At 44.7% G+C, this 16,076-nt stretch overlaps 1 protein-coding gene across 1 annotated transcript in view; it reads right to left on the reverse strand.

Annotated features, from left to right (window-relative positions):
• Positions 1-16,076, reverse strand: part of LOC139417536 (glutamate receptor-interacting protein 2-like) — a 75,881-nt gene that overhangs the window by 14,822 nt on the left and 44,983 nt on the right. Inside the window, exons 12-15 of the mRNA XM_071166787.1 lie at positions 3,907-4,026; positions 3,482-3,631; positions 3,027-3,213; positions 197-342 (exon numbers count right to left, since the gene is read on the reverse strand). Of these exons, the coding sequence (XP_071022888.1) occupies positions 197-342; positions 3,027-3,213; positions 3,482-3,631; positions 3,907-4,026 (603 nt within the window). The remainder of the gene's footprint in view (positions 1-196; positions 343-3,026; positions 3,214-3,481; positions 3,632-3,906; positions 4,027-16,076) is intronic.

Raw genomic sequence — 16,076 nt, forward strand, 5'->3', positions numbered from 1 at the left:
AATAACAAATTCAGACTGTCCTTTTAACTCATATTAAGGAAATATGTACTAACTATGACACAGTATGTGGTTGTCTCACCTTGCTATCTTAAGATGAATGCACTAACTAGTCGCTCTGGTTAAAATATGAATGGATAAAAGAGATGCCATTTCCAACTTTGATAAACAAACGTTAAAGAAAATAAAAAGGCTATACCTGCTACATCAAACTCGACCTCCAGAGTGACCTTATTGGCCAGAGCGGCATTTCGCAGTAGTTGATTGGCTTCCTCCAGTGTTCCATCCTCTGTAGGGATTCTGTTGATTAACAGGAGTCTGTCCCCCACCTGCAGAAGTCCACATCTGACAACACAAAGCACAGTTAGAAGATAAAAATAAGGAAAAAGGGTAATTGTGTGTGGCATTCAGCACATTTTAGATGAAAATATAAAACTCATTTTCATAGTGAATGTGGCCTTTATACAGTTAGACTAGACAGACATTTATCCAAATGACCAGGTGTTACGAACTGTTTTCCCCAATACTTCTCTCATTTACGGCCCATTTCCCAGACCCAGATTAAGCCAACTCTGAAATCAAAAAGCATTTTCAGCAGAGACCATGAGACTCCTGCTGTAAAGCGATAAGAAACCTTATCCATGTTGACTAATACCATGCATCTGTTATATGGAGCAAATACACATTTACAGATCCATCTTGTTTTCTTTACTCTCATGACTGCTGTAGATTTCAGATATAAGTATCAGTCAATTTAAATAAATTCATTAGGCCCTAATCTATGGATTTCACATGGCTGGGAATAAACACCTTAAATCAAAAAAAAAAAAAAAAAGGGTAGGGGCGTGGATCAGAAAACTAGTTAGAATCTGGTGTGACCACCATTTGCCTCATGCAGCCAGACATCTCCTTCGCATAGAGTTGATCAGGCTGTTGATTGTGACATGTGGAATGTTGTCACACTCTTCCAGCGAAGTTGCTGGATATTGGCGGTAACTGGAGCACGCAGCCATCCAGAGCATGCCAAACATGCTCAATGGGTGACATGTCTGGTGAGTATGCAAGCTATGGAAGAACTGGGACACTTTCAGCTTCCAGGAATTGTATACAGATGCGACATGGGGCTGTGCATTATCATGCTGAAACATGAGGTGATGGCAGCGGATGAATGGTACGACAATGGGCCTCAATCTCATCACGATATCTCTGTCCATTCAAAATCCCATCAATAAAATGCATTGTGTTTGTTGACAGTAGCTTATCCCTGCCCATAACTTAACCCCACCATGGGGCACCAACGTGCCAGTGGGATTTGATGATGAGTATTTGCCCACTGAAGTCGGTTACGACGCCAAACTGCAGTAAGGTCAAGTCCTTGGATGACGAGCATGGAGACAAGCTTCCCTGAGACGGTTTCTGACAGTTTGTGCAGAAATTCTGCAAACCTACAGTTTCATCAGCTGTCTGGGTGGCTGGTCTCATACGATCCCGCAGAAAAATAAGCCAGATGTGGAGGTCCTGGGCTGGTGTGGTCCTGGGCTGGTGTGGTCTGCGGTTTTGAGGCCAGTTGGAAGTACTGCCAAATTCTCTAAAACTACATCGGAGGTGGCTTATGGTAGAGAAATTAACATTCAATTATCTGACAACAGCACAGGTGGACATTCCTGCAGTCAGCATGCCAATTTCACGCTCCCTCAAAACATGAGACATCTGTGGCATTGTGTTCTGTGACAAAACTGCACATTTTAGTGTGGCCTTTTATTGTCCCCAGCACAAGGTGTACCTGTGCAATGGTCATGCTGTTTTATCAGCTTCTTGATATTGCACACGTCAGGTGGATGGATTAACTTGGCAAAGGAGAAATGCTCACTAAAAGGGATGTAAACTAATTTGTGCACAAAATTTGAGAGAACTAAGGTTTTTGTGCATATGAACCATTTTTATTTCAGCTCATGAAACATGGGACCAACACTTTACATGTTGCGTTTATATTTTTGTTTCGTATATTTCAACTCCACTTTGTCCTTTTGATCTCCTCTCACTGACAACAATCCACTGAGTCAGGACCCTGAAGGGCACACTCAATTCATGTTGTTACATTTTTCATTTGTTTTGACTGGTCCCTCCTGTCTTCTTCTGAGCAATGGGAAACCTTTAAGTAAACTTATTTTCACAGAAAAATGACTAATATTGAATCAATATGTCACCTAAGTTGAACAAAGCTCAATCATCTTTCTGATAAATAAATTACTCTTCACCTTGCTTGACCTTGAATAAGGGCACAGACACTTCACCAAACCACTTCCATTACACAAACACACATGCACCCACAAACCCACACTCCTACTGTACAATCAGACACATACTTACTTCCATGATCACATAATGATCAGGACAAACACATAGGAGCACTGTGAACTAGGATTCATTCACTAACCACTGCGATTAATTTACCTTCGTGTCAGGACTGAGACGAACATCACAATACGATGTTCTGCTTGAGTCATTCCCTCCCAACGGCGGGAGCCTTTTAATGGTATTACACCACCCAGGGGACAAGGCCTTCTCTTGTTCATACAGACATTATCATGAATCTTACAAGACAAGGAGAGAGACCACACACTGGCCTGATCGGTGTTCGCTGTTAATTGGCCTGTATCGTTTTACCTTATTCAATAAACAGATATTAAATGCAAGGATCAAAATTAAGAGTGTTGAAGTGTGGTGTGACAAATAAACTACCGGGAAAGTAGACTAGAATGCTTCTCACAAACACAGGTTCTAATACCACTGCAGTTATTTCAATTACATCAAAGCAAAGTGGCTAATGGAATTGATAGGACATAGTGTATCGAACACTGACGTCTTTGGATAGTTAGGAGACCCAGATTAATACTCCTCAGAGAAAGCAGTGACTCGCCCCATCACTCCTGATGATGCCCCACCATCCTCTTGAGTGACTAACACACTGTGTGTCTCTGTGTGGAAGGCCGTGTGCGCACATGCATCTCTGTGTGTGGGTGGGTCACCTTTCGGCAGGGCTGTTGTGCTCGATGAAGCGGATGACTGGGGGGGCAGACAGGGTCTCTGTGGCAAAAACACCCCCCTGCAGTTGAACCCCAAACCCTAGGAGTGGATCCCCCCTCAGGACGACCTCACTGGTCTCCACGTGAACAACCTGACCCCCAGGGCCCACTGAGCTGGATGCTAGGGACACTGGTAGGGGGGTTGGATGGATAGGAGGAAGAGAGAAAGAATAAATGGTCAGAGTGAAAAGAGCGCTAGAGAGAGAAAGGGAAAGTGAGTGTTCGAGAGTGAAAAGAAGAGAGGGAGTCAGCTATCAGTCTTTCCATCAGTCATCTTAGTCGACGTCAGTGATCAGTCATCAGAGTGGTCACCACTTTGACGAGGGGAGGCAGGGTAAATTCTCAAACTATTATAAAACAATGTTATGAATTCACATGGAAAAAAACTATCCACATACGTGAGCTCTTGTGCTCCTTACTCCGCTGGCATCTCTTGTGTGTCGTGCTGTGGGGGTTTGGGGAGGCGACGGGGGGGATGGGGCAGGGCAGGGTGCTGCTGTACCCTGAGGTGGCTGTGGAGGAAGGGGAGAAGCCACCACACACCAGAGCTGAAAGGACACATGCTCACAACATCAAACCAATGCAAAGAGAAGTCCCCCTCAAGGTAGAATAATGCAACTCGCCACTTGACCTGTAACTCCACAGGGGCTACATATGATGCTAATGCAAAGTCAATGATATAATATCATTGGGATCATATCTAGGATCATTAACCCAAAAAAATGACCGATGATCAACAGCAACTCAAAATACATACGTACAACAAGGAAAAAGGTTATATACTGTACTATACCCAGTAGCATATTCACACATTCCAACTTACATTTGCAGTGGTCCTGCTGGTTGAGCTGGTGGCTGGGACTGCTCCATGTCTTGCAGTGCTGGGTGTGGCTGTAGTTGGCAGTGGGCTCCCAGTGTTGAAGGTTGCTTTTCTGTACTTTCACTACGGCCACAAATAAACAAAACGATAAACAAAATAATTGTTTATTAGGAAAAGATTATGAAAAGCTGGGGCAGCAGGTAGCCTAGTGGTTAGAGCGTTGGACTAGTAACAGAAAGGTTGCAAGATCGAATCCCTGTGCTGACAAGGTACAAATCTGTCGTTCTGCCCCTGAACAAGGCAGTTAACCCACTGTTCCTAGTCCGTCATAGAAAATAAGATTTTTTTCTTAACTGACTTACCTAGTTTAAAAAAGGTAAAATAAACAAATTACAAAAACAAAAAAAATCGCTCTCTCAATCTGCTAAATTCTACCCATGAAATCCTGTTTTCCTTTCCATGTCTAAATTTACTCCACACAGAGCCTGCAGGATAACACCATGCAGAGTAATTGATATTTAATGTTTTCTTCATGGTACGCTAGATAATCCTGTGGCATAATGTATTTTTGTCAACACAAGAAAATCTGGGAAACACATTTAATTTTATTAATTGAATGGAGCAAAGAACGGCTGGCTGATCTTCCTTTTTTAAGTTCATTAACAAGCTTCAACAAAGCTGCATGCAGATTGGAGAGCATTTAAACGTTTCACTTTGGAAGAAAGAAAAATAATCTGTTTAAAAAACACTGTCAGGTCAGTCAGAACTGACTCCCACTGAGCTAATACTGCCTTGAGTGAAGAGAGGACATGCCATGAGAATCTACCTTCATTGAACACAGCTGAAACCCGAAAAGCTGATTGCAGATAATGTCTCTGTCATGATGATAAGGCATTTCTCCCCTCTCTCCTGATTGGCAGGCCAATACTGACCAATTGAGCGTGAGCTGTCAGTGTCTAACCTGAGGATAAAGAGTCTGCATACAAAGGTTCGGCTTTCTCCCAGCAGAACTCAACTAGGTAAAGCAATAGTCTGTGCTCGCATATTCCGTAAAGACCTTCGCTTGAAAAAAAAGAAAATATAACTGTTGTTTGTCCCTGCTAATAGAACGAAGCAACAACATTTTAATGATTTTTTAAAATTTTACCAGGCAAGTCAGTTAAGAACAAATTCTTATTTACAATGACAGCCTACCCCGGCCAAACTCGGACGATGCTGGGCCAATTGTGCGCCGCCCTATGGGACTCCCAATCATGACCGGATGTAATAGAGCCTGGTTTCAAACCAGGGACTGTAGTGACGCCTTAGACCACTGCGCCACTCGGGAGCCCTAGCCAGAAACACTTCCTGAAATTAGTCAGAATTAAGAAATCTGTCATAACATTTTTACATCTCACTAAGATGTTTGGTGCAGTATTTCTCAAGTGAAAATCTTTGCATTGAAACTAGTCTCTCGTTAAATGACAACACTTCATGTTTCTGTAACGGATGTGAAACGGCTTGCTTAGTTAGCGGTGGTGCGCGCTAAATAGCGTTTCAATTGGTGACGTCACTTGCTCTGAGACCTTGAAGTAGTGGTTCCCCTTGCTCTGCAAGGGCCACGGCTTTTGTGGAGCGATGGGTAACGATGCTTCGAGGGGTGACTTTTGTTGATGTGTGCAGAGGGTCCCTGGTTCGCGCCCGGGTATGGGCGAGGGGGCGGTCTAAAGTTATACTGTTACATTGATGCTGTTGACCCGGATCACTGGTTGCTGCGGAAAAGGAGGAGGTCAAAAGGGTGGTGAGTGTAATGGATGTGAAACGGCTAGCTTAGTTAGCGGTGGTGCGCGCTAAATAGCGTTTCAATCGGTGACGTCACTTGCTCTGAGACCTTGAAGTAGTAGTTCCCCTTGCTCTGCAAGGGCCGTGGCTTTTGTGGAGCGATGGGTAACGATGCTTCGTGCGTGTCAGTTGTTGTGGGTGCAGAGGGTCCCTGGTTCGCGACCGAGGATGGGCGAGGGGACGGTTTAAAGTTATACTGTTACATTTCCACTCCTACTAGAAGTAGTACTGTTGATCAAGTAGTAATTTTCAACAACAACACAAATTGTGAGCACCTACAGCCCCCAGAAAAAACGCCTAACATGCTGACCAGACCGGACACGTCGCGTGCGCCAGCATCACAAAATACATTTAGAAATCCAAGTTATTCAATTATTGCGCCAACGAGCGTCTGTGATGCCAAGGGATAAAACAGAACTCCTTTGTATTTCTGATGCAGATCGCGCTGAAAGTCCTGCCTCTCCCATCTCCTCATTGGTTTATAGAAGCAGGTACCCACTTGCCATTTCCTCATTGGTTATACTCACTTGAGTGATTGAAAGACGAAATGTTTTGCCGGTTGTCGTGGTAAAAGTGTAGATGCCAATCACCATATAAATTCAAAGATGAAAAAGCCTGTAAGGCTAGAAACGATTCGGTTGGCCATTTTATGTGTGGATTAATTGTCGGAGTAGAAGACCTTGTGCATTTCAGGTAAAATAACAACTCAATGTTTATATCCCAGGACAAATTAGCTAGCAAGTGCAAGCTAACTAGCTAAATTGCCATACATGTTTAATGCTTTTCGACCTGTCCCCAAATTAATGTAATTGGTTGAGTTTGTTTTGATATTTTAACCTGCATGTCGCGTTTGGTGTAGAATATAAATACATTTATGCACGATAGCGCCCGATGGCACTCGCGCGCAGCCGGTTTGGGTTCCGTGTAAGACCAAAACATCACAAAATGTAAAATATGCAAAAACTGTTTTGACTGGTAAGCTTTATTCGATTGGGTGAAAAGTTAATGTGATTGGAGACAGATGCCACACAATTAAGCAATAAGCCCCAAGAAGGTGTGGTATATGGCCAATATACCACGGCTAAGGGATGTTCTTAAGTATGACACGACGCAGAGTGCCTGGACACAGCCCTTAGCCGTGGTATATTGCCATATATCAAACCCCCAGGTGCCTTTTTGCTATTATAAACTGGTTACCAATGTAATTAGAGCAGTAAAAATAAATGTTTTGTCAAACCCATGGTATGCGTTCTGATATACCATGGCTGTCAGCCAATCAGCACTCAGGGCTCGAACCACCCAGTTTATAACAGAGAATAATGACTGTTCTGAAATGTTCCACTTTTTTGATTGCATTTACAGTGTCGATAGACTTGACTCCTTTTACAAATTATTTGTATTCTTAAATGCTATAAAGCACAGGTTATAGCCTAAAGATAAAGTATTGGCTGTTATTTTCAATGTATTAAAAACTAATTGTTTATGAAACAGTCAAAGGAAAAATGTGGAGTTATGCTCCACACTTGAACGCACCCAAACCTTGCAGCTATATTTAACAAGGAGAATTACACACGACAGTAATCCTCAGTGCTCCGTTTGTACAGTCTTAATCTGTGACAGCCTCCCCCCTCACATGGAAGGATTTGCAGGAAACATGTTAATACACTACATTACCAAAAGTATGTGGACACCCACTCGTCGAACATCTCATTCCAAATCATGGGCATTAATATGGAGTTGGTCCCCCAGCTATAACAGCCTCCACTCCTCAAGGAAGGCTTTCCACTAGATGTTTGAACATTGCTGCGCGTACTTGCTTCCATTCAGCCACAAGAGCATTAGTGAGGTCGGGCACTGATGTTGGGCAATTAGGCCTGGCTAGCAGTCAGCGTTCCAATTCACCCCAAAGGTGTACGATTGGGTTGAGGTCAGGGCTCTGTGCAGGACAGTCAAGTTCTTCCACACCGACCTCGTCAAACCATTTCTGTATGGACCACTCTTTGTGCAATGGGTCATTGTCATGCTGAAACAGGAAATTGCCTTCCCCAAACTGATGCCTCAAAGTTGGTAGCACAGGATTGTCTAGAATGTTATTGTATGCTGTAGCGTTAAGATTTCCTTTCACTTGAACTAAGTGGACTAGCCCAAACCATGAAAAACATCCCCAGATTATTATTCCTCCCCCATCAAACTTTGCAGTTGGCACTATGCATTGGAGCAGGTAGCGTTCTCCTGGCATCATCCAAACCCAGATTCAACCGTCGGACTGCCAGATGGTGAAGCGCGATTCATCATTCCATTGAACGCGTTTCCACTGTTCCAGTGTCCACGAGCTTTACACCATTTCAGCAGACGCTTGGTATTGCACATGGTGATCTTAGGCTTGTGTGTGGCTGTTTAGCCATGGAAACTCATTTCATGAAGCTCCCGGCTAATAGTTATTGTGATGACGTTGCTTCCAGAGGCAGTTTGGAACTCGGTAGTGAGCGGCTGAGCCGTTGTTGCTCCTAGACGTTTCCATTTCACAATAACAGCACTTACAGTTGACCGGGGAAGCTCTAGTAGGGCAGAAATTTGACGAAGTGACTTGTTGGAAAGGTGGCATCCTATGACAGTGCCATGTTTGAAAGTCACTGAGCTCTTCAGTAAGGCCATTCTACTGCCAATGTTTGTCTATGGATATTGCATGGCTGTGTGCTCGATTCTATAAATCTGTCAGCAATGGGTGTGGCTGAAATAGCCGAATCCACTCATTTCAAGGGTGTGCACATACATTTGTATCTATAGTGTATGAACCCATGGGTGTCTCACAGATTCAGGACACCTGATTAAGTCCAAGACGTCATAGTATGTTTTCTGAATGCATGTAGGTAAACACCAAACTCTTTTCAAACGTCCACATTGGTCTCAGGTAGAAGTTGTCATTAGAACCCTTTCCTATCCCCTATGCCTAATCAAAAGAAGTGACAAGATGTCTGACCCTGGCTCATTAGTTAGGGGCAACTTCCATCTCACTCTGTGGTCCTGTAAACCTTTGGCTCCTGCAGCTTAGAGATAAAACTCACCTAGAGAAGCGCTTTAAGAACTCTATTTCCTATCTTTACTGCGGAAGAGAAGCCGCTATTATTTTTGTTGCTATGTCAGTCTTACTAAATCCCCCCGCGAGGATTAGACAAATTGCATTTTATGATCACGTATAATACCCAAATCGTATTTATCATTAAAATATAATGTTGTCTTTGGTGCATTTCATTTCAATAATGAATCTACATCTAGTCCAAGTTTGAAGGACATAAAAAATTACATTTAATAAGCATAAATAAAAAGTCAGTCAAACACTTCCTGATTTGTTTTCATTATCTTGAGTACATGCATTGGTTAGTGATACAGTCCAACTCCATTAGCTAATGGGGATCTCGCTAATGACTCCACAATATTTATTTTTCAAAACAACCATAAGAACCGTACACTAAAGCTAAGACGCCCACCACAGATAAGACAGCTACTGAAGATAAGAGTAAGCCACAGCATAGTTGTTCTATGCTCCTGAATCCTGCTTACAAGCAAAAATTAAAGCAGGACGAATCAGTGACTAGATCAATAAAAAAAGTGATCAGATGAAGCAGATGCTAAGCTGTTTTGCTAGCACAGACTGGAATATATTCCGGGATTCTTCCGATGGCTTCATCAATAAGTGCATTGATGATGTCATCCACACAGTGACCGTACGTACCCCAACCAGAAGCCATGGATTACAGGCAACATTTACACTGAGTTAAAGGCTAGAGCTGCCGCTTTCAAGGAGCGGGACTAATCCGGAAGCTTATAAGAAATCTATCCGCTATGCCCTCAGACGATCCATTAAACAGGCAAAGCATCAATATAGGACTAAGATTGAATCGTACTTCACCGGCTCTGACGCTTGTCGGATGTGGCAGGGCTTGCAAACCATTACAGACTACAAAGGGAAGCATCTGCAGACGAGCTAAACTACTTCAATGCTCGTTTTGAGGCAAATAACACTGAAACATGCATGGGAGCACCAGCTCTTCGGGAAGACTGTGTGATCATGGTCTCCGCAACCAATGTGAGTAAGACCTTTTAAACAAGTCAACATTCACAAGGCCGCAGGGCCAGATGGACTACCAGTCAGTGCATGCACTGACCAGCTGACAAGAGTCTTCACTGACATTTTTAACCTCTCCCTATCTGAGTCTGTAATACCAACATGCTTTAAGCAGACCACCATAGTGCCTGTGCCCAAGAACACTAAGGTAATCTGCCTGAATGACTACTGACCCGTAGCACTTACGTCTGTAGCCATGAAGTGCTTTGAAAGGCTGGTCATGGCTCACATCAACACAATTATCCCAGAAACCCTAGACCCACTCCAATTTGCTTACCGCCCCAACATATCCACAGATGATGCTATCTCTATTGCACTCCACACTGCCCTTTCCCACCTGGACAAAAGGAACACCTACATGAGAATGCTATTTATTGACTACAGCTCAGCGTTCAACACCATAGTGCCCTCAAAGTTCATCAATAAGCTAAGGACCCTTGTACTAAACACCTCCCTCTGCAACTGGATCCTGGACTTCCTGACGGACTGCCCTCAGGTGGCAAGGTTAGGTAACAACACATCTGCCATGCTGATCCTCAACACAGGGGCCCCTTAGGGGTTTGTGCTCCGTCCCATCCTGTACTCCCTGTTCACTCATGACTGCAATGCCAGGCACGACTCCAACACCATCATTAAGTTTGCCGATGACACAACAGTGGTAGTAGGCCCGATCACCAACAACGACGAGACAGCCTATAGGGAGGACGTCAGAGACCTGGCCGTGTGGTGCGAGGACAACCTCTCCCTCAATGTGATCAAGACAAAGGAGATGATTGTGGACTACAGGAAAAAGGAGGACCGAGCACGCCCCCATTCTGATCGACGGGGCTGCAGTGGAGCAGGTTGAGAGCTTCAAGTTCCTTGGTGTCCACATCACCAACAAACAAACATGGTCCAAGCACACCAAGACAGTCGTGAAGAGAGCACAACAAAACCTATTCCCCCTCAAGAGACTGAAATGATTTGGCAAGGGTCCTCAGATCCTCAAAAGAACTGCACCACATGGTTGCATCACTGCCTGGAATGGCAACTTGGCATTCTCCCTCTGTAGTGCCTCTGAACGCAAGGCACTACAGAGGGTACTGCGTATGGCCCAGTACATCACTGGGGCCAAGCTTCCTGCCATTCAGGACCTCTATACCAGGCGGTGTCAGAGGAAGGCCCTAAAAATTGTCAAAGACTCCAGCCACCCTAGTCACAGACTGTTCTCTCTGCTACCGCACGGCAAGCGGTACTGGAGCGCCAAGTCTAGGTCCAAGAGGCTTCTAAACAGCTTCTACCCCAAGCCATAAGACTCCTGAACATTTAATCAAATGGCTACCCAGACTATTTGCATTTCCCCACCTTTTAAACTGCTGGTACTCTCTGTTGTTATCATCTATGCATAGTCACTTTAATAACTCTACCTACATGTACATATTACCTCAACTAACCAGTGCCCCTGCACATTGACTCTGTACCGGTACCCCCCTGTATATAGTCTTGCTATTGTCATTTTACTGCTGATCTTTAATTACTTGTTACTTTTATTTCTTATCCAATGCAACAACTGCATTGTTGGTTAGGGGCTCGTAAGTAAGCATTTCACATTAAGGCCTACACCTATTGTATTCGACACGTGTGAATAAAAAAATTGATTTGATTTGATAGTTCTACCACACATCAGTTTCAGTGATCCCTTCCAGCTTCACATGCTACAAAACCACCTCAAACCGTTGGGCCAGATAAAAGCCTGGAAAAAAACACGGCATGAACCATCCCAGAGAGGTGTGTGTTTGTGGGTGCGTAGCTTGCCACTATGAATAAGAGGCCGGCGGTCTACCCCAGGGCACAAGGCTTGCCTCCCAGCACTTTCCACACTCAGCGTGATTCACAGAATGTGGGAGGAGGCAGCAAACCCTCTGCAGTCCCTTTAAAGCAGCAGCAGTTAACAAAGGTGACCATGTGTGTGTTTATGCTGAAAATGCAGTTTATCTGGATTGTGTCTGCAGGGTAACAGACAGTGCCTTCAGAAAGTATGCACACGCCTAGACTTTTTCCACATTTTGAACTTGTAATTAGTTCAATTGAGATATTGTGTCACTGGCCTACACACAATACCCTATCATGTTAATGTAGAATCATGTTTTCAGATTTATTTTTTTACAAATTATTTAAAATAATAAGTTGCAGGGACTCACTCTGTGTGCAATAATAGTGTTTAATATTATTTTTGAATGACTACCTCATCACTGTACCCCAAACATACAATTATCTGTAAAGCACCTCAGTCGAGCAGTGAATTTCAAACGAAGATACAACCCCAAAGACCAGGGAGGTTTTCCAATGTCTCGATAAAGAAGGTCACCTATCGGTAGATATTATTTTTTAACAGCAGACGGAATATCTAAATTACACTTTGGATGATGTATCTATATACCCAGTCACTACAAAGATACAGGTGTCCTCCCTAACTCAGTTGCTGGTGAGGAAGGGATCAGCTCAGGGATTTCACCATGAGGCCAATGGTGACTTTAAAAACAGGTACAGAGTATAATGGCTGTGATAGGAGAAAACTGAGGATGGCTCAACAACATTGTACACTGCTCAAAAAAATAAAGGGAACACTAAAATAACACATCCTAGATCTGAATGAATGAAATTTTTATTAAATACTTTTTTATTTTCATAGTTGAATGTGCTGACAACAAAATCACACAAAAATTATCAATGGAAATCAAATTTATCAACCCATGGAGGTCTGGATTTGGAGTGGCACTCAAAATGAAAGTGGAAAACCATACTACAGGCTGATCCAACTTTGATGTAATGTCCTTAAAACAAGAGGCTCAGTAGTGTGTGTGGCCTCCACGTGCCTGTATGACCTCCCTACAACGCCTGGGCATGCTCCTGATGAGATGGCGGATGGTCTCCTGAGGGATCTCCTCCCAGACCTGGACTAAAGCATCCGCCAACTCCTGGACAGTCTGTGGTGCAACGTGGCGTTGGTGGATGGAGTGAGACATGATGTCCCAGATGTGCTCAATTGGATTCAGGTCTGGGGAATGGGCGGGCCAGTCCATAGCATCAATGCCTTCCTCTTGCAGGAACTGCTGACACACTCCAGCCACATAAGGTCTAGCATTGTCTTGCATTAGGAGGAACCCAGGGCCAACCGCACCAGTATATGGTCTCACAAGGGGTCTGAGGATCTCATCTCGGTACCTTATATCCAAGATGGCGTAGCAGTCGGACGTCTTGTCGTGTCGTGTCCCTTGTATATATAGTTTTTTTACATATTTTTCTTCGCATATCTTTTAAAACATTTTGCTAAACCTCAACTTCGAAATACTCTCCTGCAACCCGCCTCACCCAACGTCGCGTGGATCTGCTTTTTTTTTTCTAAAGTATTTATATTTACTTCGGATCCGGAACCCCTCAACTGAAGCTAGCCAGCTAACTACCAGCATACCATTGCTAAGCGGTCATCAGCTAACCTTTAGCTCAGAAAGCTATCGCCAGTTCGAACAGCGCGACTCTAACCAGAGCATAACGGACCTATTATTATTTATTTTTTTTTATCCCCGGATTCCCACCGCAAACGGAACATTTTCAGCTGGATCTTCACAACTAGCTAACTAGCTAACCGCAACCCCGGATGATTACTCCTGGCTAGCGTTTCCATCCACTTAGCTTGAAGCTAGCCCGGCCAGAGCTCCTGTGCTACCACCGAAGCATACTCCTGGGCTACAATATCCGGACCCACGACCGGTCTATCGATGTCACCGCATGAAGAGGCATAAACAGACTCACCCCATCGCGACGTCCCTCAAAGACTAACTTTCTAGCCCTTGCTATCTGCTTGCTTGCTAATTCAGCTTGCTAACTGCTAGCTTGTTTAGCCCCGGTCCGCTAACTGCTACCTTGCTCAGCCCCGGCCTACTAACTGTTAGCTTGTTAGCACAGGCCTGCTAACTGTCTGAATCGCCGCGTCCCAACCACTCACTGGACCCATATTTACTTTCAATCTCTTTTCGATTTTTAATTTGATTATACCTTCCGGTAACCTGCCTCACCCAATGTGATACGGAATCGCTATTATTTTTAATTTTTAGAACACATTCAAGAACCTCCAAAAGCTAACCAGCTAACTAGCTACAAGCTATTTAGTAATTGTTAGCCACTGCTAGCGGCTTTACCTTCTGCACAGCCAGCCAGTTTTTTTTTTACCTGGATAATACTCGCCAGTCTAGCTTCCCTGCCCCATCCACCGCTGCCCCCTGGACACTGATCACTTGGCTACATAGCTGATGCATGCTGGACTGTCCATTAATCACGGTACTCCATTCTGCTTGTTTATGTTTTATCTGTCGGCCCCAGCCGCACTCAGGCTCTGTGTGTAGTTAATCCGACCCTCCCTGCCTAGTCAACGCCATTTTACTTGCTGTTGTTGTGCTAGCTGATTAGCTGTTGTTGTCTCACCTACTGTTTAGCTAGCTCTCCCAATTCAACACCTGTGATTACTGTATGCCTCGATGTATGTCTCTCTGAAATGTCAATATGCCTTGTATACTGTTGTTCAGGTTAGTTATCATTGTTTTAGTTTACAATGGAGCCCCTAGTTCCACTCTTCATACCTCTGATACCTCCCCACCTCCCACACATGCAGTGACCTCACCCATTACAACCAGCATGTCCAGAGATACAACCTCTCTCATCATCACCCAGTGCCTGGGCTTACCTCCGCTGTACCCGCACCCCACCATACCCCTGTCTGCGCATTATGCCCTGAATATATTCTACCATGCCCAGAAATCTGCTCCTTTTACTCTCTGTCCCCAACGCTCTAGGCGACCAGTTTTGATAGCCTTTAGCCGCACCCTCATACTACTCCTCCTCTGTTCAGCGGGTGATGTGGAGGTAAACCCAGGCCCTGCATGTCCCCAGGCACCCTCATTTGTTGACTTCTGTGATCGAAAAAGCCTTGGTTTCATGCATGTCAACATCAGAAGCCTACTCCCTAAGTTTGTTTTACTCACTGCTTTAGCACACTCTGCTAACCCTGATGTCCTTGTCGTGTCTGAATCCTGGCTCAGGAAGGCCACCAAAAATTCTGAGATTTCCATACCCAACAATAACATTTTCCGTCAAGATAGAACCGCCAAAGGGGGAGGAGTTGCAGTCTACTGCAGAGATAGCCTGCAAAGTAATGTCATACTTTCCAGGTTCATACCCAAACAGTTCGAACTACTAATTTTAAAAATTACTCTCTCCAGAAATAAATCTCTCACTGTTGCCGCCTGCTACCGACCCCCCTCAGCTCCCAGCTGTGCCCTGGACACCATTTGTGAATTGATCGCCCCCCATCTAGCTTCAGAGTTTGTTCTGTTAGGTGACCTAAACTGGGATATGCTTAACACCCCGGCAGTCCTACAATCTAAGCTAGATGCCCTCAATCTCACACAAATCATCAAGGATCCCAACAGGTACAACCCTAAATCTGTAAACAAGGGCACCCTCATAGATGTCATCCTGACCAACTGGCCCTCCAAATACACCTCCGCTGTCTTCAACCAGGATCTCAGCGATCACTGCCTCATTGCCTGTATCCGCTACGGAGCCGCAGTCAAACGACCACCCCTCATCACTGTCAAACGCTCCCTAAAACACTTCTGTGAGCAGGCCTTTCTAATTGACCTGGCCCGGGTATCCTGGAAGGACATTGACCTCATCCTGTCAGTTGAGGATGCCTGGTCATTCTTTAAAAGTAACTTCCTCACCATTTTAGATAAGCATGCTCCGTTCAAAAAATGCAGAACTAAGAACAGATATAGCCCTTGGTTCACTCCAGACCTGACTGCCCTCGACCAGCACAAAAACATCCTGTGGCGGACTGCAATAGCATCGAATAGTCCCCGCGATATGCAACTGTTCAGGGAAGTCAGGAACCAATACACGCAGTCAGTCAGGAAAGCTAAGGCCAGCTTCTTCAGGCAGAAATGTGCATCTTGTAGCTCCAACTCCAAAAAGTTCTGGGACACTGTGAAGTCCATGGAGAACAAGAGCACCTCCTCCCAGCCGCCCACTGCACTGAGGCTAGGTAACACGGTCACCACCGATAAATCCATGATTATCGAAAACTTCAACAAGCACTTCTCAACGGCTGGCCATGCCTTCCGCCTGGCTACTCCAACCTCGGCCAACAGCTCCGCCCCCCCCCCCCCCCCCCCCCCCCCCCCCCCGCAGC

Source organism: Oncorhynchus clarkii, chromosome 9 (assembly GCF_045791955.1).
Source record: "Oncorhynchus clarkii lewisi isolate Uvic-CL-2024 chromosome 9, UVic_Ocla_1.0, whole genome shotgun sequence".
Taxonomy (NCBI): domain Eukaryota; kingdom Metazoa; phylum Chordata; class Actinopteri; order Salmoniformes; family Salmonidae; genus Oncorhynchus; species Oncorhynchus clarkii.